General features: G+C 36.2%; 2 protein-coding genes across 2 annotated transcripts in view; one reads left to right on the top strand and one right to left on the bottom strand.

Moving 5' to 3' along the window:
- The first annotated feature begins 66 nt into the window (after window positions 1–66).
- Window positions 67–12,912, top strand: LOC146989380 (transmembrane 6 superfamily member 1-like). Its single transcript, XM_085773060.1, has 10 exons — window positions 67–175; window positions 264–367; window positions 1,556–1,653; window positions 2,422–2,525; window positions 3,999–4,081; window positions 5,893–6,011; window positions 6,985–7,080; window positions 7,617–7,709; window positions 8,596–8,715; window positions 12,636–12,912. The coding sequence occupies exons 1-10, from the start codon at window positions 84–86 to the stop codon at window positions 12,825–12,827; spliced, it is 1,101 nt and encodes a 366-aa protein (XP_085629186.1). The 5' UTR covers window positions 67–83; the 3' UTR covers window positions 12,828–12,912.
- Window positions 12,913–15,122: 2,210 nt separating this feature from the next.
- Window positions 15,123–27,100, bottom strand: part of cyp19a1a (cytochrome P450, family 19, subfamily A, polypeptide 1a) — a 14,959-nt gene continuing 2,981 nt past the window's right edge. The window contains exons 4-9 of the mRNA XM_085773000.1: window positions 24,222–24,386; window positions 22,424–22,538; window positions 21,330–21,441; window positions 20,440–20,602; window positions 17,902–18,143; window positions 15,123–15,386 (exon numbers count right to left, since the gene is read on the bottom strand). Coding sequence (XP_085629126.1) covers window positions 15,123–15,386; window positions 17,902–18,143; window positions 20,440–20,602; window positions 21,330–21,441; window positions 22,424–22,538; window positions 24,222–24,386 — 1,061 coding nt within the window. The remainder of the gene's footprint in view (window positions 15,387–17,901; window positions 18,144–20,439; window positions 20,603–21,329; window positions 21,442–22,423; window positions 22,539–24,221; window positions 24,387–27,100) is intronic.

Here is a 27,100-nt window from a genome sequence, read left to right as displayed (position 1 = left end):
TCGTCAAAGTTTCTTGTGGTTGAACTTGTCCTTTCTCTCGGGGAGATTGCAGATTCTCAGCAGCAGCAGCAGCAGCAGCAGCGATGAGCGCGTCTGCAGGAACGGGAGTGTTCGTGTTCTCTCTCACGTCCATCCCCCTCTGCTACTTGTTCAACTCCTTCGTTTACAACAACAGGTGAGAGACTGAAGTGTTTCTTTTATGTCGCTGCCACTGCTGCACTTTCTTTCGTTTATTAAAATAAAAAAAACTACTTTGTATTTAGTGCTGAAGCTTTCTTCTTTGCTGGAGGCACCACAGTCCTGATCCTGTCCCTCTCAGTCCGCTTCATGATCAAGAAGAAAGCTCCAACAGATCCTCTCTTCTACGGTAGGGACTCTGAAATACATTTTCAATACTTGTACATTCCTGGAGCTTTATAAATTAAGATTCAAGTTTATTTATTTAAGAAATGGGACAATGCATATTAATGAGCATTTAAAAAAAAAAAAAGAAGTAAATATTGAGATTGTAGCTGTATGGCTAATTTCCATCCCTTGTCCCATAGGCAGGTAGGTGTAAGATGGGAAGAGAAGAGAAGAGAGGAAGGACAATAAATTACAAAACTTTCCAACAACCACCACAATAACAACAGAATACAACACATAACAATGTAGAGTAGACTTTAAGGTTGGGATGACACCTGAGTAACTAGCTCAATGTTAAAAATATTGTGAACATGGATTGTACAGTAAATTGCTAATTTGTATTGCAGGAGTGCCCATAGAAAGTGCTAGATTATGGGGCAGAAGTGCCTGTATATGGTGCTAAGCTACCGCTGTATTCTATTGCAGGATGCACGGCGTAATAAAGTGCAATATTATATAGTAAAGTGCTGATTCCTATTGCAGGGATGCCCGTAATAAAGTGCTAATAAGTGCAAGAATCTGTTGCAGAATGCCCGTAGTAAAGTGCATCATGCATACAGCAAACAACAATACTATTAAAATACAACAAGCACACAGCAATCAGACAAAAAATATACTAATTTAAGTAAGAATCTGGTTTTCCAATACCATGCTTTAAGATGTTTGGAGAACATCAGATTACATGTATTCAGGGTGTGCTGTGGTTAAATAACCTGGAGGTGAGGTAAACAGACCTATACCCCAAAATGCTTTTTATCCTCTCGTTTACTCAGTGGGAAAACACCATGATATAGAGATGATACTGAACTGAATGCATTCAGCAGCTGCTTGACTATACAACTGCACCAAAGTAGATGAGAATATCACAAAGCGTTTGGATCTGATAAAGGTTTTATAGTGAGGACAGCAGCAGGCGGACTGACTCTCCATTTGGCCACTTGGAACGAATTCTGTTTGGACAAAATTCACTTGAAGTGTTGATTCAGTGGCGTTAACTTAGGGCGTCTTGTTGTAGAAACATTAGAAAGGAAATACCTCTACAGCAGTTTATGAACCTTTTCTTGCAGCTATCTGGTATAAAACGTGGATAAAAAGCGACACACAGCTACGATGTCGTAATAACTGAGCCGTCTTCTCTCTCTGTGTGCAGTGTTTGCGGTGTATGCGTTCTTCAGCGTGGTGAATCTGATCATCGGGCTGGAGCAGGACAACATCATCGATGGATTTGTGACGTTTTACCTCAGAGAGGTGCGTGTTGTTGTCGTTAGTCAGTCTGTTTGTTTCTCATTGACACACAGTGGTGTAGTCTATGTGATACTCAGGTATACTCAGTATACCCGCTGAAAATGCATAAATATTTCAGTATACCCAGTACAACAAAACTATCTAACTAAAGTGGGGTTTTTTTTCAAGAAATGTTACCCCTTTTTGTATTATTGTTTGCCCCTTTTTTAAGAGAGCGACATTTTGCCACATTTTTCTATATTCTTTTGAGAAATGTAACCACTTTTTGGGAGAAATCTTACCACATTTTTTCTTTAAAAAAATTGCAAAATCTTACCACTTTTTCTAGAATTCTTTTGAGAAATTTTTACTATTTTTTCTCAATTAAAAAAAATAACTACTTAACTTTTTTTTTTTTTTTTTAAATTTTACCACTTTTTTCTAAAAAAAAAATCTTAAACTTTTTTTTGTTTATTTTTTTGGAAATCTTACCACTTTTTTCTAGAAATGTTTCAACTTTTTTAGAGAAATTGTACCACTTTTTTCCAGAAATTTCTCTATAATCTCAAAAATGTACGCCTAATCTAAACGTACATTGATTGTTTGTGTATTTCTGGTGTTTGCTTCAAAACTTTGTCCAATGGGTCAATTATAAAAGTGATATAAAAAAGTTTGAGAACCACCGGTCTATGTGATACAAGTATGAACAGTTTACCACCTAAAAAGCAGTTTACCCACTACAACACATTGGACTACACCGCTGCTGACACATCTTATCCACTTGTGCTTCAGGCAGATCCTCATATCAACACAGCACACGGCCACATGATCTCCTACTGGGACGGCTGCGTGCACTATCTCATGTACCTGCTCATGATCGCTGCCATCACATGGGGGTGAGTAGAGCTGCAACAATTAATCGAACAATAGTCGATTATTGAATTAATCGCCAACTATTCTGATAATCTAATAATCAGTTTGAGTTGTTTTTTTAAAGGAAAAAAGTCAAAATTCTCTGATTCCAGCTTCTTCAATGTGAATATTTCTGGTTTCTTTGTTCCTTTATGACAATAAACTGAGTCTCTCTTTGGTTTGTGGACAAAACAAGACATTTGAGGACGTCGTCTGAAACACTGATTGATGTTTTTATACATTTTATTGACCAAACAACTAATCGATCACCTGTATCAGGAGAAATATGCTCCATGGTTCTTGTTTGTTATTGTTCAGTAAAGTTTCCCTGTATTTCAGTGGTGTAGTCTATGTGATAGGGTCAGATTTACTCACTGTATCCACTGAAAATGCATAAATATTTCAGTATACCCAGTACAACAAAACTATAAAGTAAATGTCAGTGGTTCTCAAAGTGGGAGGGTTGACAGGGTTCAAGGGGGTCCACAACTTTTTCTGGAAATGTTACCACTTTTTCCTAGAAGTTTTGGAACTTTTTTTTCAGAAATGTTATCACTTTTTTAATTATTGTTTGACTTTTTTTTTTTTTTTTTTAAATTTTACCACTTTTCCTAGATTTTTAAAACGTTTTTAATTATTGTTTTAATTTTTTTTTTCTTTTTTTAATTTTACCACTTTTCCTAGAATTTTTTGGAGAATTTTTTTTACCAGTTTCTTCTCAATTTTTCTGTTCTACTTTTTACTTTACTTTTTTTTTTTTTTTTGAAATTTTACCCATTTTGTATTATTGTTTGCCCCCCCCCCTTTTTTGAGAAATTTTACCACTTTTTCCTATTTACTATACTATTTTTTCTTTTACCACTTTTCATAGAATTTCTTTGATGAATGTTACCAGTATCTTCTAAAAAATTTTAAACTTTAAAAAAATTTTTTTTTTTTTTAAATTTTACCAGATTTTTCAAAAAAAAAACTTTTTACCACTTTTTTCTAAAAAATTTTAAAAACCTTTTTGTTTATTTTTTGTGAGAACTTTTACCACTTTTTTCTAGAAATGTTTCAATTTTTTTTGGAGAAATTGTAGGCTACCACTTTCTTTCCAGAAATTTCTCTATAATCTTTCAAAAATGTACGTACGCCTAATTTAAATGTACATTGATTGTTTGTGTATTTCTGGTGTTTGCTTCAAAGTTTTGTCCAATGGGGGTCCGTGGTCTAATTTGTGTCAGTTTTGGGTCCTTGATGTAAAAAAGTTTGAGAACCACCACCGGTCTATGTGATACAAGTATGAACAGTTTACCCAACTAAAAAGCAGTTTACCCACTACAACATTAGATTACACCACTGCTGTAATTATAAATGAAGCTGCAGTTGAAGCGTATGCAGCAGTGTGACGTGTGTGGAGGTGAAGTGTGTTCATCTCGCTCCGTGGTAACAACGTGGTAACGTGTTGTGCACAGGGACAGCTACCGAGCCATCGGACTCTACTGGGTCGGCTCCTTTCTCATGCGTGCCATAGTCTACATTCTTGGGAACGCTGTGGGTAAGTGCACTAAAAATAATGGGATGCTTTTAGACGGCTGGTGTAGGGGAGGGGAGACGGCTATACTGTAGCTGCCTGCACATATACACAGACTACACAAGACAAAGTATGTGAACCCTTTGAATCTCCTAGTTTCCTGCATTCATTGCTTTGCTTTCCATTGCAGAACTGGAGTTTGCCACTCCACAAGACTAATGGGAAAATGTTTTGTGGACTGATGAAACTGAGACTTAATTTTTTAGTATTTTTTATACGTATGGTGTAAAAATGGCGCTTTTCCCCCCCTAATTTATTTTGCACTAACATATAATTGAAAACAGCATGAACAATCATCATGACTGACTGGGATGTGCAAAGGGGCGGTATGAAACACAAAAGGGCTTCTATGAAAACCTCACCCACATATTCAAAAACCAAATCTGTTACAAGTTAAAAACAAGAACATAGGGAATAATTGAACTATAACGAAAAATAAGTGAAAAAGTGATTATTGTTTAGAATTGTTCATTAAGGATCCCCATTAGCTGGTACTTTACTAGCCAGCTAGTCTTCCTGGGGTCCACAAGGAACAACACAAAATATACATATATACACAACATATCATACATTTACATTTACAGTCAATCACAATAACCTAAATGTTAAAAAGTTAAAGCAAACATTTGAAAATTTCCACAAATCTTAAACAGAGTTTTTCTTAGATAACAAAGTGGAACCACTCTTACTTGTATACAGCTCATAAAAAATAAAATTTCAATTTATTTTTAAATACCTGTTTCCTTTCAATACAACAGAGGTAGTGAGGTAGATTATTCCACAGAGTTATTGCTCTATAGATAAAATATCGTGATAAGGCCTTAGTGTTTCTAAAAACAATTTGAGTAAATGTGCTTTACTGATCAAGACTGACTGAAACATTACTGCAGTGCTCGATGCTAACCTGTTATCCATCAGCCATGAGAGGGAATCATGCATGCGGTTACAAACCGTGCAGCCTTACTTTGGGCGATCTGCAGCTTTTTGAGCTCAGTTTTGGCAGCAGATGCCCAGAGCACAGAGCAATAATCTAGGTGGCACAACACCAAACTCTGTACAATCTGACACATGAGGGGTCGAGCAACAAAAGAAGCACATTTCCTGGTAATACCAACAGCTCTTCCCATTTTTAAAATAATTTGATTAATGTGATTATTAAAGGAAAGCCATTACACCCAGGAGTTTAACAGTCTCTACTTGTTCCACAGGTACATTATTTAACTTTAAATCCAACTTTGGGCTACAAAATAGCTTATGTCTTGAACCTATTAAAATGCTTTTTGTTTTAGGAACATTAAGGACTAACTTATTACAAGAAATCCAGTCATGTAAAATTTGCAGTTCCTTAGTAAGGACATCATTCAACTCATTGTATGAAGGCGCAGCATAATACAAGGTTGAATCATTGGCATAAAACACAATTTCTGCTCTTTCAGTAGCCCAAGCAAGATCATTAATAAACACAGTGAACAGTAAATATAGGGAAGTAAGAAAAAATACATACATGAATGAATAATGCAAAACAATAATAATGAATGTAATAATGAGAAAAAGAAGAAAAAAGAAACACATGACAATAAATCATGTTTACATGGTACATGGTTTGACTGATGAGGTACTTTTTGAGCACCTTTTTAAATTATATACTTTCTGTTCTTGCCACTGTATTTATACATGAGAAAACTACAACGGCCCATTGCTGTATAGAAATGAAACGTGTGATTTGTGTCGTTACCGTAGTGAAAATTCAACCTCGTTCTGTCTTTTCTCTGCAGGGAAATATGAGACGCAGCTCGGCCCTCTGTTCCTCCTCCACATGCTCTACACCTCAGTGTCTGTGTGGGCCTGTTTCCGCATCTTCAGCCAGCCGCGCTCACTGGACGTCCAGCCGACAGTGAGTCAGCATCAAAACCTCTGCCTCTTATAATATATTACATAATAAATACGAATAAGATTTGAGATTTAAGATTAAACTGAACTTTATTGTCCAAGTCCAAGATGGAGACAATTTCCAAGTCCATCACTAGCTGTCTTCAGTCCACAGTCCTCATAATAACCATGTGTCTTGATCTTTACATTATTCCTCCTCATCACTGCAAAAACTCAACATCTTACCAAGAATATTTGTCTTATTTCTAGTCAAAACAAATCTCATTCTACTTAAAATAAGACTCATCACATTAAAAAGTAGCTTGTTTTTAGACACTTTTTACTTCTTTCAAGCAGATTTTCACTTGAAATAAGTAGAAAAATCTGATAGTGGAACAAGTTTTTCTTTTTTTTTACAAGCTCAAAAAACTTGCTTTCACTGTCAGATTTTTCTACTTATTTCAAGTGAAAACTAGTTTGAAACAAGTGAAAATTTGTTTGAAACAAGTGAAAATTATCTAAAAACAAGTTAATTTTTAGGTGACGAGTCTTAGTTTAAGTGGAAAGAGATTAGTTTTGACTAGAAATGAGACATTTTGACAAGAAATAAGACAAATATTTATCGTATCGCATCTCATCGTATCATATCCCATCGTATTGTATGTCATCGTATATAATATTGTATCGTATCATATCGTATGTCATCGTATCGCATCTCATCATATTGTATCGTATAATATCGTATCGTATCATATCTCATCCTTTACTGGCAGATTTTTCTACTTATTTCAAGTGAAGATTAGTTTGAAATAAATGAAAATTATCTCAAAACAAGATCATTTTTAGGCGATGAGTCGTATTTTAAGTGAAAAGAGTTTAGTTTTGACTAGAAATGAGATATTTTGACAAGAAATAAGACAAATATTCTCGGAAAGATTTTGAGTTTTTGCAGTGTAACAACTAATCTAATCTGTCTCTGTCTCTGTCTCGTCCGTCAGGCCGACAGAAGACAGAGTTTACTCCACAGACCTCTGGACCTGCTCTTCATCATCTCCCTCCTCGCTGCTCTGGCCTTCTGCGTCTTCAGAGGTCTGGTAAGAAACTGTCACTGTGAACACACACACACACACACACACACACACACACACACACACACACACACACACACACACTGCAAAAACTCCAGATATTTCCAAGAATATATTTCTTGTCAAAATGTCTCATTTTTACTCAAAACTAAACTCTTTCCACTTAAAATAAGACTCGTCACCTAAAAATTAATTTGTTTTTAGATCATTTTCACTTGTTTCAAACTAACTTTCACTTGAAATAAGTAGAAAAATCTGACGGTGAAAGCAAGTTTTTTGTGCTTGTAATAAGAAAGAAAAACTTGCTCCACTGTCAGATTTTTCTACTTATTCCAATGAAAATATCCTTGAAAGAAGTAAAAAGTGTCTAAAAACAAGCTACTTTTTAATGTGATGAGTCTTATTTGAGGTATAGTGAGATTTGTTTCGACTAGAAATAAGACAAATATTCTTGGTAAGATTTTGAGTTTTTGCAATGCACACACACTCACACACACACACACTGCGCTTCAGACTGTGTGTTGTGTGTGTGTGTGTTTCAGGTTGCTCTGGACTGCTCCAGTAAAAGTTGTCAGGACTACGCCCGACAGTACGAACCGTACCTGAGAGACCCGTCAGCCTATCCTAAAGTTCAGGTAACCATGGTGACCTGATGTGTTTATGTAAAGGGACAGTTCAACATTTAGTCAGCTCCTCCTCTCACCATAACCCCTATAGTCACAGCAGTAAGTTCATCATCACCTTTAATTATCGGTGCATGTTGTTTTGAGATGGGCGGGGCAGAGACGTGAGGTCCCCTGTCCCTCATCAAACTCATCAAATACACAATCCAACAACTCCACAACGCTCTGGTGGACAAGTTGTGACCTGCACATTCACCTGTACCGTTCACACTGAGCAGCTCACGACTCTGCCCCGCCGATCTCAAAACAACATGCACCAATAATTAAAGGTGATGAACCCACTGCTGTGTACACTGCAAAAACTCAAAATCTTACCAAGAATATTTGTCTTATTTCTAGTCAAAATGCTATTTCTAGTCAAAACAAATCTCATTATACTAAAAATGAGACTCATCAGCTTGTTTTTAGACACTTTTTTACTTCTTTCAAGCAGATTTTCACTTGAAATAAGTAGAAAAATCTGATAGTGGAGCAAGTTTTTCTTTCTTATTACAAGCACAAAAAACTTGCTTTCACTGACAGATTTTTCTACTTATTTCAAGTGAAAATTAGTTTGAAACAAGTGAAAATGATCTAAAAACAAGATAATTTTGTAGGTGACGAGTCTTATTTTAAGTGGAGAGAGTTTAGTTAGTTTTTGTTTTGACTAGAAATGAGACATTTTGACAAGAAATAAGACAAATATTCTTGGAAGGATTTTGAGTTTTTACAGTGTAGGGGTTTATATGGTGAGAGGAGGATCTGACTAAATGTTGAACTGTCCCTTTAAACATGTTGGAGTTCTATAGCTACACTCACACACGTCTGAGGCAGTGAAGTGTGTGTCCATGTGTATTAGATGCTGGTGAGCATGCTGTACTCTGGTCCCTACTACGTCATGGCTGTCTATGGGCTGGTGGTGCCGGGCTGTGATTGGCTGCCTGATCTGACGCTCGTCCACTCAGGAGCTCTGGCTCAGGTACGTTCACCTGCTGGCTACTGGCTAGCCTGTTGGTAAAGTCTGGATGTTACTGTATCATTGTTGTGCCTTTTCTGTTCTAAATCAAACATATTTGGAAAAAAAAACACATTCATCTTTCTTATGTGTTCACAACACTAAAGGTTAATCTACTTGATCTACTTGATCTACTACTAGATTATCTATAAGAAATCCATTATTCTCAGTGCTGTTATAGTTTTATGGATGGATGGATGGATGGATGGATGGATGGATGGATGGATGGATGGATGGATGGATGGATGGATGGATGGATGGATGGATGGATGGATGGATGGATAGATAGATAGATAGATAGATAGATAGATAGATAGATAGATAGATAGATAGATAGATAGATAGATAGATAGATAGATAGATAGATAGATAGATAGATAGATAGAACGACAGACAGACAGACAGACAGACAGATAGATAGATAGATAGATAGATAGATAGATAGATAGATAGATAGATAGATAGATAGATAGATAGATAGATAGATAGATAGATAGATAGATAGATAGATAGATAGATAGATCGTTAGATAGAACGATAGACAGACAGACAGATAGATAGATAGATAGATAGACAGACAGACAGACAGACAGACAGACAGATAGACAGACAGATAGACAGATAGACAGATAGACAGATAGACAGATAGATAGATAGATAGATAGATAGATAGATAGATAGATAGATAGATAGATAGATAGATAGATAGATAGATAGATAGATAGATAGATACAAACTTTATTGATCCCTTTGGGAAATCTGAACAATAAAGTTTTCCCTCCTCAGTGTGTAAAGAGCTCAGTGTTGTTATATTTTCTCTTCCCACATGACGTCATAGTTTCAGTAGATTTCAGGTCGATGAGGTCGACGCGTCGGTCTGACCTCGGTTCAGGTGAATCAGTGACAAACACACGGTCTGTTCACAGCAGCGTGTGTGTGTGTGATTGTGTGTCTGAGCTGAGGATAAAGGCCGCAGCTGACTTCAGACCAGCAGGAACGCTGGTATTGGTGGTATTCACTTAAATGTCAGCTGTTCGTCTGATGCTATAAATAAAGACGGTCGTCGTTGCTCCGGCAGCCGGTTGCTATGCCGACATGTCATCCGTCTCTTTTTGGTGACTTTCTCTGAAAAGGTGACGGACAGGTCCAGGATCAGTTCAGTTGACTAATCTAAAGTTTTATCTCAGACTAGTTTGTTGTTTTACTACTGTTACTGTCTTTTTACTGTCTTTTCTTTCATTCTTTCATTCATTCATTCATTCATTCATTCAGACAATCTAAAATAAATATGACTGGGAGCCTATAAAAAAACAAAAAAAACAAGTAAACAATAAGGTAGAAGGCACAATAGCAGCAGTAGTGTGTAAGTAAGTGGTAGTAAGTGCAAAAGAATCACAGTAGTGCAAGTATTGTCCTAATACTTGTAATACTTGACTTGTATTCATAGACATTCCTCCTCTTAACCAAGGGGCTTCTATCTATCTATCTATCTATCTATCTATCTATCTATCTATCTATCTATCTATCTATCTATCTATCTATCTATCTATCTATCTATCTATCTATCTATCTATCTATTTTCTTCTTTCTTTCTTTCTTTCTTTCTTTCTTGAAAGATGAACATGAAAAGTATGTGCGTCTCGAGCTGTGGAGTGAATTTGTGGAACAGTCTGGGGACAGAAATAAAACAAAGTGCAAATAAATCTGTTTAAAAAAAGGTACAAAAAATTTCTTTTACACAAGTATATGGAAGAGGAAGCATGTTAATAGAGGATGCTAAGGGTTAAATTTATATAAACTGTAGAATAGCATTGATTGATATATTGTAACTAACTTAGTATATGGTATAGAGGGTAAAGATTTAGTTATGGAGATAGCTTATATATTTATATTTATATTAATGATGATATGTATGTAGTATGTATTTATTTTGGTTATATAGATATTTATATAGAATATATTTTTGTAATTATATACTTATATGGATAATGATGTAGTATATATTTAATTTTGTAATTATATATTTATATAGATATTTATATTTATTATTTATTATTATTATTATATAAGTATATACCATGTTACACATGGTATATACTTATATAGGTCTATTTTGTACTGTAGTTAGGATGTATAGTTGCAAACCAAAGAGCAGATAAAAGGGGAAATTAAAATAAGTATTGTACTTCTTCCCACTTCCTTTTTCGAACAATGTGCGGTGTTTTGTTATGTCTTAGCTCTTTATTTTAATATTTTGTTGGGTTTTTCTCTTTTTTTCTATCTATTGTATGTACAATAGTTACATACAATTTCTTTTATTTTTATTTTTATACATGTTCGAAAATAAAATACATTCATTCATTCATTCATTCATTCTTTCTTTCTACCCCGTATCTCTGTCTTTTTTTACTTATTTCTTCCTTACCACCCCTCTCTCTGTCCCTTTCATTCATTCTTTCTTTCTTTCTTTCTTTCTTTCTTTCTTTCTTTCTTTCTTTCTTTCTTTCTTTCTTTCTTTCTTTCTTCAAACTCTTCAACTGTTACACATGCAATATTTCAACAGTTTCTTCTACCTTTTTTCTTCATCTTATTCAGCATTTCTTCAGCAATGGCGTTCAGCTGCTTTCAGCATTCACACGCACTTCCTGCTGGAAATGCTTCTTTTTCTAGTTCATAAATTAAAACCCTGTCTTTGCTCTGATGTTTCTATCTATCTATTTTCTTATTTCTTTCTTTCTTTTTTTCTTTCTTTCTTTCTACCCCTCTCTATCTCTGTCTCTTTCTATCGATCCACCCCCCTCTGGCTTTCTTTCTTTCTACCCCTCTGTCTTTTTACTTTCTTTCTTTCTTTCTTTCTTTCTTTCTTTCTTTCTTTCTTTCTTTCTTTCTTTCTTTCTTTCTTTCTTTCTTTCTTTCTTTCTTTCTAGCCCTCTGTCTTCTTTCTTTCTTTCTTTCTTTCTACCCCTTATCTCTGTCTTTTTAAAAAAAACTTTTTTCTTCCTTACCACCCCTCTCTCTGTCCCTTTCATTCGTTCTTTCTTTCTTCAAACTCTTCAACTGTTACACATGCAATATTTCAACAGTTTCCTTAGTTAACCTTTTTTCTTCATCTTATTCAGCATTTCTTCAGCAATGGCGTTCAGCTGCTTTCAGCATTCACACGCACTTCCTGCTGGAAATGCTTCTTTTTCTAGTTCATAAATTAAAACCCTGTCTTTGCTCTGATGTTTGTGTCTATCTATCTATTTTCTTATTTTTCTCTTTCTTTCTTTCTTTCTTTCTTTCTTTCTTTCTTTCTTTCTTTCTTTCTTTCTTTCTTTCTTTCTACCCCTTATCTCCGTCTTTTTTAAAAAACTTTTTTCTTCCTTACCACTCCTCTCTCTGTCCCTTTCTTTCTTTCTTTCTTTCTTTCTTTCTTTCTTTCTTTCTTTCTTTCTTTCTTTCTTTCTTTCTTTCTTTCTACCCATCTCTCTCTATCTCTGTCTCTTTTTATCGATCCATCCCCCTCTGGCTTTCTTTCTTTCTACCCCTCTGTCTTTTTTTTTCTTTCTTTCTTTCTTTCTTTCTTTCTTTCTTTCTTTCTTTCTTTCTTTCTTTCTTTCTTTCTTTCTTTCTTTCTTTCTTTCTTTCTTTCTTTCTGTCTTCAGACTCTTCAACTGTTACACATGCAATATTTCAACAGTTTCTTCAAACCTTTTTTCTTGCTGCTTTCAGCATTCACACGCACTTCCTGCTGGAAATGCTTCTTTTTCTAGTTCATAAATTACTGTAAAACCCTGTCTTTGCTCTGATGTTTGTGTGTCTTTGCTCTGATGTTTGTGTGTCTGTGATGTGATGTTTGTGTGTCTGTGATGTGATGTTTGTGTGTCTGTGATGTGTTTCAGGCCCAGTTCTCTCACATCGGAGCGTCTCTTCACACCCGGACGCCGTTCTCCTACCGAGTCCCGGCCGAGCGCCAGCCGCTGTTCCTGCTGCTCAACGTCCTGTACACGCTGCTGCCTCAGCTGCTCTGCTACCGCTGCTGCTGCCGGCCGCAGCTGTTCAGCCGCACAGCACCGCACAACAAGACTGACTGACACACACATAGACACACACATAGACACACATGCACATGCCTGAATAAAAGGCTGAAACATTTTACACAAGTGCTACTGTTTATTAGCAGTTGCTATTTCTGGAGAAGGAGAAGGAGATGCCATCTGTACACTGCAAAAACTCAAAATCTTTCCAAGAATATTTGTCTTATTTCTTGTCAAAATGTCTCATTTCTAGTCAAAACAAATCTCTTTCCACTTAAAATAAGACTCGTCACCTAAAAATCTACTTGTTTTTAGATAATTCTCACTTGTTTGAAACAAATTTTCACTTGAAATAAGTAGAAAAATCTGCCAGTGAAAGCGAGGTTTTTTGTGCTTGTAATAAGAAAGAAAAACTTGATCCACTGTCAGATTTTTCTACTTATTTAAAGTGAAAATATGCTTTAAAGAATTGAAAAGTGTCTAAAAACAAGCTACTTTTTAATGTGATGAGTCTTGTTTTAAGTATAATGAGATTTGTTTTGACTAGAAATGACATTTTGACTAGAAATAAGACAAATATTCTTGGTAAGATATTTGAGTTTTTGCAGTGTAACCATGGTAACAAAGTGGGGGAACTGGAAACACACACACAAACACACAAACACACACAAAATATGTCAACAGAGTTTGTGTCGTCTGCTGCTGCTTATTTTCCAAACTGTGACAGTACGAACAGTGAACACCAGAGGGCGTCATGTAACAGAGGATTAAACTACTGAACTTTATTCTTATTGTTCTGTTATTTTATAAACATGTTTGATTGTTGAGAGTGAGTCGTTGTTTCTTTGTATGAATAAATCATTAATTCCTCTGGGTTTTATTCATTAAAAATGTCCATGATTGTAATCTTTCTTTCTTTTTTTCCCACAAATTTTATTGTAAATTTCAAATACTTATAGGCTCAGTCTCAATTACATATATTGCTTCTACAAGGCACCATTTTTTATAAATAAAATCGACAAGGCTTTATGTTATGTAGCCTAACAGAAAATAAATTCAGATCAAATAAATGAATTAAAAAAGTAAAAATTAATCACAAGTCCAAGTCTCTTTCAGACTGTTCAGTTCAAATGAATTACTTCATCAACTGTTGAATCTATGGAACTATACTTTATTGGGGGGTATATATATTTTTTGGGGGGTATATACTGTATATATATATATATGATAAACACAAATTTGTCGTAGTGTTTTCTCTGTGTTGAGAAAGTGGAAGTTAAATAAGTGAAACAAACTCACCACCACTAACGACCAGAGTAGCTGCTGCTGTGGTTAATTTATTATGGGATGTGTTGTAGCTCCCTCTTCTGACCAGACAGTGTCAATACAAAAGCCTCCACAGACAACAACACACACTCAAACACACACACACACACACACACACACATTCAGTCATCCTCTATTTCGCTTCAAATAAACACAAAAGTTTAGATTTTCAATAAATTCTGTTTTATTATAATAAAAATACATTTTATATATTATCCAAACACAAAATGCAAAAAACATTTCATGTGTAGAAAAATGAGAAAGACACAAACACACACATACAGTATCTTTCCATGGACATCAGTGTCAGTGTGTATGAACCTGTTGGATCCAGTAGAAACAGCTGTTTTTAACACTAAATAAATACTTTTAAAGGGATAGTTCAACATTTGGCAAATTGGCCCATTGCCATAACCCCTATAGTCATAGCAGTAGGTTCGTTACTTTTAATTGTCGGTGCAAGCTGTTTTTAGAACGGCGGAGCAGAGCCGTGAGCTGCTCAGAGCTACGCTACGGAGGCTCATTATGGGATTTCTTGGTTTCCCTCCATCAACCTCATAAAATACACAATCCAACAACTCCACAACGCTCTGGTGGACAAGTTGTGACCTGTACATTCACCACGCTATGAGATAATAACACAACGTTACCAGACAGAGTTGTTTTAGAGGGAAATTCATGCAAAACCACTGATGCACGTTGCCTTCAGGGACAGTTTTTCATCATCAGTCTCTGTATTTCCCTCTAAAACAACTCTGTCTGGTAACATTGTGTTATTATCTCATAGCGTGGTGAATGTGCAGGTCACAACTTGTCCACCAGAGCGTTGTGGAGTTGTTGGATTGTGTATTTGATGAGTTTGATGAGGGAAACCAAGAAATCCCATGAGCCTATAATATAATAGCTTGCACCGACAATTAAAGGTAACGAACCTACTGCTATGACTATAGGGATTATGTCAATGGGCCAGTTTGACAGAATGTTGAACTCTCCCTTTAATACTGATGCTAACCCTGGTGTGTGTGTCTATGTGTGTGTGTTCCAGCTGCCTCTCTGTCGGCTCAGGAAGCTCATGCTGAGCCTCCTCCTCTCCTCCTCCTCCTCCTCCACCGGCTTCTGCGACAGGTTGTTGGTCTGCGCGACGGCATCCAGACTCAGTCCCCGGTGGAGACAGACGGAGAACTGGGACAGCAACGTCACCAGGATGGACTTCATCATCACCATGGAGATGTGCTTCCCCACGCAGGACCGAGGGCCCGAGCCGAACGGCTGGAAGTAACGGCGAGGGGCCTGGAGGAGCAGAGGTCAGAGGCCAGAGGTCAGAGGTTTAGTTTAGTTTAGTTTTTTATTTGCACATTATAAAACCTGTATAAACAATGAAAATAGTAAAATTAAACATTGTGCAGGAGAGGTAGAAGCCAAAAAAGGCTTATAAAAATACCTCCCCTATGAAACAACAACAACAACAGTGGTGGTCTTCAGAGTACACTGCAAAAACTCAAAATCTTACCAAGAATATTTGTATCATTTCTAGTCAAAACAAATCTCATTCTACTTAAAATAAGACTCATCACATAAAAAGTAGCTTGTTTTTAGACACTTTTTACTTCTTTCAAGTCTATTTTCACTTGAAATAAGTAGAAAAATCTGATAGTGGAGCAAGTTTTTCTTTCTTATTACAAGCACAAAAAACTTGCTTTCACTGGCAAATTTTTCTACTTATTTCAAGTGAAAAAACGTTTGAAACAAGTGAAAATTATCTAAAAACAAGTTCATTTTTAGGTGATGGGTCTTATTTTAAAGCAGAAGTAAGTGATATATTTGTGTTAATATAAGTCTTAAATAGTTATATCTTCCGACAGCAATCACTTACATAGAGTGTTTGGTCTGAATCACGGGTCTGTCAGTCACTCTGCTCTGCTCTGAGCCCAGGAGAAAACATTTATCGTATCCTACAGTTTTTATCCAATGAGGAGAGAGAACGGCATGCAGGGCTGTGTGTGCAGCCAAGGAACACCGTGAATGTGGCGACGTAGGGACGAGGACTGTTATGGTGCGTTCAAGGAAACTCGTTTTTTTCCGACCTGTGAAGTCGTACCAGTTCGATCTGGTACATAGACTGTACAAAAAGACGTACTGGTACGAGTTCACGGGTCAGAAGTTACGAGTGGCCGTTATAGTGACTTTCACCGGTAAAACAGGTCGGAAAAACACGAGTGGGTTGCCTGGAACGCTACAAAGTCGTAAGTTGTGACTTGAAGCTGTAATTTATGATTTCAAAAGCCTGCCTGGAACGCAGCATTAGCGAAAACGACCGGATCACTCACTTCTGCTTTAATTGAAAATAGTTTAGTTTTGACTAGAAATGAGACATTTTGACAAGAAATAAAACAAATATTCTTGGAAAGATTTTGAGTTTTTGCAGTGTAGGAAGACAACAGAAATTCACAACATAAAAAAAGGTCAGACAGGTGTTGGACTGTTCAGACTGTCACAACTTTAAACAACTGTTTATATAATTTAATTTAAAAATCATCTGTGGTGGGAACGCTTTGCTGAATTTCTTTAAAAGTTGATTTATTCACATTTTAGATCAATAAGTTTACTATTTCATACGACGTATTAGGGCTACATTGAGAAAAAACACAGACTTCGAGAATAAAGTAATAACATTACGAGAATAAAGTTGTAAATTTATGAGAATAAAGCCATACATTTTTGAGAATAAAGTCGTAAGTTTACGAGAATAAAGTCGTACATTTCATATGAGAAAAAAGTCATAACATTACAAGAATAAAGTCGTACATTTCATATCAGAAAAAAGTCATAACATTACGAGAATAAAGTCATACATTTCATATGAGAAAGAAGTCATAACATTACGAGAATAAAGTCATAAATTCACGAGAATAAAGTTGGAAATTTACGAGAATAAAGTCGGACATTTCCCATGGGAAAAAAGTCATAACATTACGAGAATAAAGTCATAAATTCACGAGAATAAAGTCGTACATTTACAAGAATAAAGTCGTACATTTCCTATAGGAAAAAAGTCATAACATTACGAGAATAAAGTTGTACATTACGAGAATAAAGTCGTAAATTTACGAGAATAAAGTCGTACATTTCCTATGGGAAAAAAGTCATAACATTACGAGAATAAAGTTGTACATTACGAGAATAAAGTCGTAAATTTACGAGAATAAAGTCGTACATTTCCTATAGGAAAAAAGTCATAACATTACGAGAATAAAGTTGTACATTACGAGAATAAAGTCGTACATTTACAAGAATAAAGTCGTACATTTACAAGAATAAAGTCATACATTTCCTATAGGAAAAAAGTCATAACATTACGAGAATAAAGTCGTACATTTATGAGAATAAAGTCGTACATTTACGAGAATAAAGTAGTAAATTTACGAGAATAAGACATACATTTACGGGATAAAGTCGTAAATTTCCTACGGGAAAAAATTCATAACATTACGAGAATAAAGTCGTACATTTACGAGAATAAAGTCGTACATTTCATATGAGAAAAAAGTCATAACATTACGAGAATAAAGTTGTAAATTTACGAGAATAAAGTCGGAAATTTACGAGAATAAAGTCGGAAATTTACGAGAATTAAGTCGGACATTTCCTACAGGAAAAAAGTCATAACATTACGAGAATAAAGTCGTAAATTTATGACTTTATTCTCTAAGTCTGTGTTTTGTTTTGTTTTGTTTTCTCAATGTGGCCCTAATACTCCGTCGTAATTTCATCGTTTTGTAGAAGAAAAAGCAAAAAGCAAACTTACATTTTTTTCAAAGTTTTCCAAACTGAACTCGTCGGGTTTGCAGAAGAACTCGGTGCGGTGCATGCGGCCCGTGTTGAGGATGATGTTTGTGCCCTTTGGGACCCTGTAGCCGTCGATGATGTCATCAGAGAGCGCCCGGCGCATGGTGAAGTCGACCACCGGGTGGAAGCGCAGACACTCGTTGATGAAGCTCTCCATCACCTGCAGCTTCTGCAGGTCGGCGTTCTGCAGCGGCTGCTCACCTGCAGAGAGAGACGGAGAGGAAGAACACACCTGGCAGTTTATTAAAGGGACAGTCTGTTAACAACACACACACAACAACAGCACACTGCAAAAACTCAAATATCTTACCAAGAATATTTGTCTTATTTCTAGTCAAAACAAATATCATTATACTTAAAATAAGAAACATCACATAAAAAGTAGCTTGTTTTTAGACACTTTTTTTTTTACTTCTTTCAAGCAGATTTTCTTTCTTTTCTTTTCAAGTTTTTCTTTCTTATTACAAGAACTTGCCTTCACTGGCAGATTTTTCTACTTATTTCAAGTGAAAATGTGTTTGAAACAAGTGAAAACTGTCTAAAAACAAGTTAATTTTTAGGTGATGAGTCTTAGTTTAAGTGGAAAGAGATTAGTTTTGACTAGAAATGAGACATTTTGACAAGAAATAAGACAAATATTCTTGGACAGATTTGGAGTTTTTGCGGTGTATAACCTTAATTAAAGTTAATAAGTTAATGAACAGTCTGATAAACCTTTGCTTTATCATTAGGAAATACAATGAGCATTTATTTACATCAACATAACTTTATTTATATGATAATAAAAGACGAGCTGAAAACACTGATGTGCAGATTTCAAACATTATCTTATACTCGTCATTTATTAAAAGAGAGTTTGATAACACTTTACAATAAGGGTCCCTTAATTAACGTTAGTTAGTACATTATTAAGCATTAATTAACTGTTTACAGATATATTAACAATCATTATTATGTATTACTTAGGATTAGGAAACACATTAATTAATGTAGCCTATTAGTAAGCAGTTAATTAATGTTTACTACTCAAAGTTAGTTAATAAATTATTAAGTAATAATAAAAGTTGAATAATGTAAAGTTATCATTATGAATGCATTACTCAGCATTAATTAACACATTAGTTTATATATTAATGCTTAATAATGTACTAATTAACGTAAATTAAAGGACCCTTATTGTAAAGTGTTACCGAGAGTTTTAGAGTAGTACGTTTATAATGTTTGAAGAATTCATTTTCAAAAGCAGACAACTCCGTTTTCTAAAAATGTTCAAAAATATTTATTATTATTATTTACACCAGGTATATGATATCTGTCACACCAAAGTTGAGTGGCTTTGACCAAGGAGATGAAACGTAACAAAACAGACGTGCAAAGAATAATTCAAAAGTGTCAGCTCATTTTTTTTCAAAATGGCGTTTATCTGCTTTTGCAAATTAACTCTTAATGTCAGTGAGATTTCTGGTAAAGAAGTAAGAGAATAAAATCACAAAACATTTACAGCTGTAGCTTTAAAACTTTATTTAAAACATTTTCAGCTGTTTTTGGCATGAAATAATATACTGTAGTGTAGGCTATATCACACATAAACTGTTCAGAACTGTGACGATACACTGTAAAAACTCAAAATCTGTCCAAGAATATTTGTCTTATTTCTTGTCAAAATGTCTCATTTCTAGTCAAAACTAATCTCTTTCCACTTAAAATAAGACTTGTCACCTAAAATTAAACATTTTCACTTGTTTCAAACAAATTTTCACTTGAAATAAGTAGAGAAATCTGCCAGTGAAAGCAGGTTTTTTTTTGCTTTTGTGTAATAAGAAAGAAAAACTTGCTCCACTATCAGATTTTTCTACTTATTTTAAGTGAAAATATGCTTGAAAAAAGTAAAAAGTGTCTAAAAAACAAGGTACTTTTTATGTGATGAGTTTTATTTTTAGAATAATTAGATTTGTTTTGATTAGAAATTACATTTTAACTAGAAATAAGACAAATACTCTTGGTAAGATTTTGAGTTTTTGCAGTGTAAAGGGTTGATGTGTAGACGAGCTGATAAGTGCACTGGTTTGCATAATTTGTCTGCTCTGGTTCCAGTTCCTAATATAATCTATATAACGATAATATAATCTACACACTGCAAAAACTCAAAATCTTTCCAAGAATATTTGTCTTATTTCTTGTCAAAATGTCTCATTTCTAGTCAATTTTTACTTGTTTCAAGCAAATTTTCACTTGAAATAAGTAGAAAAATCTGCCAGTGAAAGCAAATTTTTTGAGCTTGTAATAAGAAAGAAAAACTTGCTCCACTATCAGATTTTTCGACTTATTTCAAGTGAAAATCTGCTTGAAGGAAGTAAAAAGTGTCTAAAAACAAGCTGCTTTCTATGTGATGAGTCTTGTTTTTAGTATAATTAGAGTTGTTTTGACTAGAAATAAGACAGATATTCTTGGTAAGATTTTTAGTTTTTGCAGTGTAATGTTGTTGTCAGTTTCTCACCTACGACGGCGTCGATCTCCTGCAGCAGCTGCAGCTCCACATCTGGATTCTGTTTGAGCAGCAGCAGCATGAAGAACAGGCTGGTGGACATCGTGTCCGGGGCCGCGATCACCATCTCCAACACACACTGCACCACGTCGTCGGCCGACAGCTCGCCGTGGTTCTGCAGACACACACACACACACACACACACACATGTTCAGGGCCGTTGCTAGGAATTCTGGGCCCCCTTAAAGAATACTAAAGTGGGCCCCTCCCCCTAACTTTTCCAGTTTGTTTTTTTTCTTAGACTACGTATGTATTATCATGTATTATTTAGCCTACTTTGTTTTGATGCTAATGCAGCGTTACACTTCAAAAACTCAAGTATCTTAGCAAGAATATTTATTTTACAAATCTCATTATACTTAAAATAAGACTGTTTTTAGACACTTTTTACTTCTTTCAAGCAGATTTTCACTTGAAATAAGTAGAAAAAATCTGATAGTGGAGCAAGTTTTTCTTCCTTTTTACAAGCACAAAAAACATGCTTTCACTGGCAGATTTTTCTACTTATTTCAAGTGAAAATTTGTTTGAAACAAGTGAAAATGATCTAAAAACAAGTTTATTTTTAGGTAATGAGTCTTACTTAAAGTGGAAAGAGATTAGTTTTGACTAGAAATGAGACATTTGGACAAGAAATAAGACAAATATTCTTGGAAAGATGTTGAGTTTTTAAAGTGTACTATGAGTATTAGTCAGGGTCTTATGCAGAATAAATCAGTCATACAAAGATTAGACTACTGGGGTTTTTTATGGGCCCCACTGGGCGCTGGGCCCCTAGAGTTATCATCACCTTTCTCCCCTATACAACGGCCCTGCACATGTTGGTGAGCGAGTGTTTGTTCACCTGAGCGAATATGAGCTGAGTGGTGAAGTTGATGTGGTCCAGTTTCTCCGCCTGCTCCACCTCGCTCCTCTTCTGCTGCACCAGGCTGCGGATGGCGTCCTGCAGCTCCCGACTGACACACAACACAACACACACAACACAACACAACACAACACAACACAACACAACACAACACAACACAACACAACACAACACAACACAACACAACACAACACAACACAACACACACAGTTACAAAACCTTACAGTGGGCTGATGCAGGAAGAAGCTCGACAACTGTACATGTGCCGTGACCTTCCTCTTCCCAAACCCGGATAAAAAGAAAGTCACGGCAGCTGATCAAGGTATTAACACGTCCAAACAAACTGAAAAGATTTATTCTGTTCCTTAAAGGGATAGTTCAACATTTAGGCAAATTGGCCCATTGCCATAATAATCCCTATAGTCATAGCAGTAAGTTTGTTAACTTTAATTGTCGGTGCAAGGTGTTTTTAGAACGGCGGAGCAGAGCCGTGAGCTGCTCAGAGCTACGCTACGGAGGCTCATTATGGGATTTCTTGGTTTCCCTCATCAAACTCATCAAATACACAATCCAACAACTCCACAACGCTCTGGTGGACAAGTTGTGAGCTGCACATTCACCACGCTATGAGATAATAACACAACGTTACCAGACAGAGTTGTTTTAGAGGGAAATACAGAGACTGTTGATGAAAAACTGTCCCTGAAGGCAACGTGCATCAGTGGTTTTGCATGAATTTCCCTCTAAAACAACTCTGTGTGGTAACGTTGTGTTATTATCTCATAGCGTGGTGAATGTGCAGGTCACAACTTGTCCACCAGAGCGTTGTGGAGTTGTTGGATTGTGTATTTGATGAGTTTGATGAGGGAAACCAAGAAATCCCATGAGCCTCCGTAGCGTAGCTCTGAGCAGCTCACGGCTTTGCTCCGCCGTTCTAAAAATAGCTTGCACCGACAATTAAAGGTAACGAACCTACTGCGATGCCAAAATGTTGAACTATCCCTTTAAGGCACGGCTAAATGCTGAAACGTCTCCTTCAACATGGATGAAGTGAAGCGTTAAAGTGAACTCACGCTGCCGTCGTGTGTTTCTGACGAATCCAGTCCAACTTGAAGTAGACGTCCGGTTTGATCAGGACGCTCTGCCACGTGTCGAAATACTTCTGGATCTTCACCAGCAGCTCCTTCTCTGCACACACACACAGTTCACAAACACACACACACACAGTTCACACACACACACACACACACAGTTCACACACTCAGACTGTTGTGTTCTCACATATGTTTGCACCAAGGCAAGGCAAGGCATCGTTATTTATACACTGCAAAAACTCAATATCTTACCAAGAATATTTGTCTTATTTCTAATCAAAACTAATCTAATTCTACTTAAAATAAGACTCATCACATAAAAAGTAGCTTGTTTTTAGACACTTTTTACTTCTTTCAAGCAGATTTTCACTTGAAATAAGTAGAAAAATCTGATAGTGGAGCAAGTTTTTCTTTCCTATTACAAGATAAAAAAACTTGCTTTCACTGGCAGATTTTTCTACTTATTTCAAACGAAAATTAGTTTGAAACAAGTGAAAATGATCTAAAAACAAGTTCATTTTTAGGTAATGAGTCTTATTTTAAAGGGATAGTTCACCCTAGAATGATATTTCGCTCATTATCTACTCACCCTCATGTTGACTAAGGGCTGGGAGAAGTTTCAGAGTCCTCCGTCCCTTCTCTGAGTTACAAGGGGTCTCGGCATAGCAGTGCATGTCCATATAACGGTTGCAAAGGGACACCGGAGCTCTTCGTAAAAAAACACACACAAAAAAACATCCAAATACCTCCATGATGCTCGTATGTAATGTCCGTCTTGTGCTGAAGCCCCAAATTGCGTAATTGTCCCGAAAAAAATTAAATAAGTCTATATTTTAAGCTTGTTTGTAGCGGAAGCTTCTCGAAGCTCCTCTTCCTGGTCCGTCCAAATCTCGCGTGATTCGCAGTAACCGCACTGACCATGCTGACGCCGGCGCAAATCACGCGAGATTTGGACGGACCAGGAAGAGGAGCTTCGAGAAGCTTCCGCTACAAACAAGCTTAAAATATAGACTTATTTAATTTTTTTCGGGACAATTACGCAATTTGGGGCTTCAGCACAAGACGGACATTACATACGAGCATCATGGAGGTATTTGGATGTTTTTTTGTGTGTGTTTTTTTACGAAGAGCTCCGGTGTCCCTTTGCAACCGTTATATGGACATGCACTGCTATGCCGAGACCCCCTGTAACTCAGAGAAGGGACGGAGGACTCTGAAACTTCTCCCAGCCCTTAGTCAACATGAGGGTGAGTAGATAATGAGCGAAATATCATTCTAGGGTGAACTATCCCTTTAAGTGGAAAGAGATTAGTTTTGACTAGAAATGAGACATTTTGACAAGAAATAAGACAAATATTCTTGGTAAGATTTTGGATTTTTGCAGTGTATAGCGCATTTCATGCCAAGGCAGCTCAATGTGCTTTACATAAAGACAAAACATTAAAAAAAGAAGCATAAAACAGAATAAAAACAAACAAAACACTAAAAACAGAGTTAAAAGCAAGAGCAAATAAAAGTAAAATGAAAGAAAATAGATGAATAGAATAGAAGTTTTAAGTTCTCAGCTATAAGCACGTGAAAAGAGAAATGTTTTTAACCTGGATTTAAAAGTGCTCACAGTTGGGGCTGATCTCAGGTCTGCTGGTAGTTTGTTCCACTTGTGAGCAGCATCACAGCTAAATGCTGCTTCACCATGTCTGGTCTGAACTCTGAGCTCCACTATTTGACCTGAGACCAGACAAACAGTGTGTGTGTGTGTGTGTGTGTGTCCTCTCACCGTCCACAGCGACGTCCAGGAAGAGCCTGTTGGAGACGTCGACCACGGTGCAGCGCAGCAGACCGAGCACGTCCACCTGGTCCAGCCGGTCCAGCCGGTCCAGGTGAGTCTGGGTGGACGAGACGCAGACCTGCTGGGTGTTCTGCAGCCCGGGACCTGTCAGGGCTGAGACGTCACGGAGCAGCTGCTTTACACATGTTCTCCATCGGAATTACATTCTCAAAACAACATGGACAAACCTCCAAACCACACTGCAAAAACTCCAAATCTTACCAAGAATATTTGTCTTATTTCTAGTCAAAACAAATCTCATTCTACTTCAAAGAAGACTCATCACATTAAAAAGTAGCTTGTTTTTAGACACTTTTTACTTCTTTCAAGCAGATTTTCACTTGAAATAAGTAGAAAAATCTGATAGTGGAGCAAGTTTTTCTTTCTTATTACAAACTCAAAAAACTTGCTTTCACTGTCAGATTTTTCTACTTATTTCAAATAAAAATTTGTTTGAAAGAAGTAAAAAGTGTCTAAAAACAAGCTACTTTTTAATGTGATGAGTCTTATTTGAAGTAGAATGAGATTTGTTTTGACTAGAAATGACATTTTGACTAGAAATAAGACAAATATACTTGGTAAGATTTTGAGTTTTTGTGAAAATGATCTAAAAACAAGTTGTTTTTTAGGTGATGAGTCTTTGTTTAAGTGGAAAGAGATTAGTTTTGACTAGAAATGAGACATTTAGACAAATATTCTTGGAAAGACTTTGAGTTTTTGCAAACCACTTGGTGATTGTTCACAACAGAATTGTAGCCTATTTCTCATTCATTTCATTGCAAATGATGAAGTCCAGGTAGCTGCAGTAGCTCAATGTCCAGGTGAATAGATCTTATTGATCTAAACTGATTGATTGATTCTCAGTCTAATGGTTGTTCTCTCCAATACATGTCAGCCACATTTCATTCTATGAGTCGTCACATGCACAATAGTCTGTTCAGTTGTCTAAATTAGAATACCATATATGTATTTACAGACTGTAGGCTACATTGTTTTTGTTCATGTGTTTATATTAGGGCTGTTTTCGACTAAGGATTTTCATAGTCGAATCTGATTCGTCAGATTTTGCTGTAGTCGACTGATCGTCAAACCTTTTTTTTTTTTTTTTTTTTTTTTAGATAGCAGCAAATTTGCGACTTTTTCCCTTTCAAACAAAAGAGTTAAAACACCCAAAAAATATGGTAGGTGTAAAACAAATACCTTTATTTATTTTCCACACTTTGGATGATTTTTTGTACCCATTGTGACCCAGGGTATGCGTTTATGTTACGTTGCCCTGGACAACGCTCCTTTTGCTCGGACTGTGAGTGGCAAATCAAACATCCCTCAACGTGATGAAGGATAGCGGTGGTCGTGGACACAGAGAGAAACCGGGTAAAACATGTAGTATCAAAACAAACGGAGGTCAGAAGGGCTCGACAATCCGTACATTACGTTAATCAATCCTCTAACACACACAGTGTGACCGTGGCACCGGCAGAGAGACAGACAGGCTGCAGAGGGACGAGATTACAGCTGTGACTCCCGACCTCCCGACACTTATGGTGCGTTCATTACAACTCGGAAGTCGGAAAAAAAAAAACAAGTTCCTCTTCTGAAAAACTCTGACATGTCAAACTTTAGGATGTGTTAGGGAATAATTCATCTGTCTAACCATCAGAACTATTGACACTTGAAACGGTAAACACAGCTGATCCATCGAAAAAAAAAATCACCGCTGGAGTTAATTTATTTTCCGTGATTGAAAGCAGGTTCTTGAATGTAACTCGGTCAAAGTCAGATGTATCCTCACAATGTTTTGCTGTTCTGTCAGGTCATGCATGATAAATGCTGACAAAGTTAGACTGTCAGACTTCCTTGATTTTAAACTTTGCCGGCTCTGCCCCTCGTCTTTTTGCCACTCCGTGAGTGTTCTGCAGTGACTTCTGAGTACCGTGACTTTGACGGTCCTACTGCTCACCTCCGCTCATTTGAAAAAAAAAAAAAAAAAACCTCCGCTCATTTGACTGTGCAACTGCAGTGGGTGATTTATTAATACGTAGTAAGAAGCTAAGACTACCGTTTAAACGCACACATAATTTTGAACTCTTTATTAACAGAAAGTAGGCAGATTTTGTATCAAAATAGTCTTTTTATAATGAAAAAAGACATTCTATGTAACAATTTATGCTCAGCAGCCGTGGGCACCCCCATATAGTCAGAATGATGCGGTCTTGGTTAGATTCGACTACGAGGTTCATAGTCGAATCAGACCCCTCCGAATCGAATCGTCGAATAGTCGACTTTTGGAGGTCAGCCCTAGTTTATATTACAGTATATTATGCTGTAGACATTTTCTTTTTACTCTGATGAATGGAAGTTACTTTACGTGTGAATAAAAATGGCGACCTTTCCTTCCCTTAGCAAGAAGTAGTTTATTAAAGTGTATTACAAGTATACTCATCTTATCCTAAAACTGAGGCAGTATACTTGAAAGTGTACTTTTATAAACTTATACCTATTTACCTATTTATATGAGAAGGAAATTTGGTTTTGACACATGAGTGAACTGTTTTGAGAGAGAGATGAGCTTTTACCAGTGATCTTGTGGTGTTGTGCTGAACTACACTGTAAAAACTCAAAATCTTTCCAAGAATATTTGTCTTATTTCTTGTCAAAATGTCTCAATTTTAATCAAAACTAATCTAATAACTTAACTAACTAATTTTTTCCACTTAAAATAAGACCCATCACCTAAAAATTAACTCGTTTTTAGATAATTTTCACTTGTTCCAAACTAATTTTCACTTGAAATAAGTAGAAAAATGTCCAAAAAAAAGTGTCTAAAA

This window comes from Trachurus japonicus, chromosome 3 (assembly GCF_045865225.1).
Source record: "Trachurus japonicus isolate A0001 chromosome 3, Traja_1.0".
Lineage (NCBI taxonomy): Eukaryota > Metazoa > Chordata > Actinopteri > Carangiformes > Carangidae > Trachurus > Trachurus japonicus.
The sequence above is the reverse complement of the archived record's forward strand: the minus strand, read 5'-3'. Positions and strand labels throughout refer to the sequence as shown.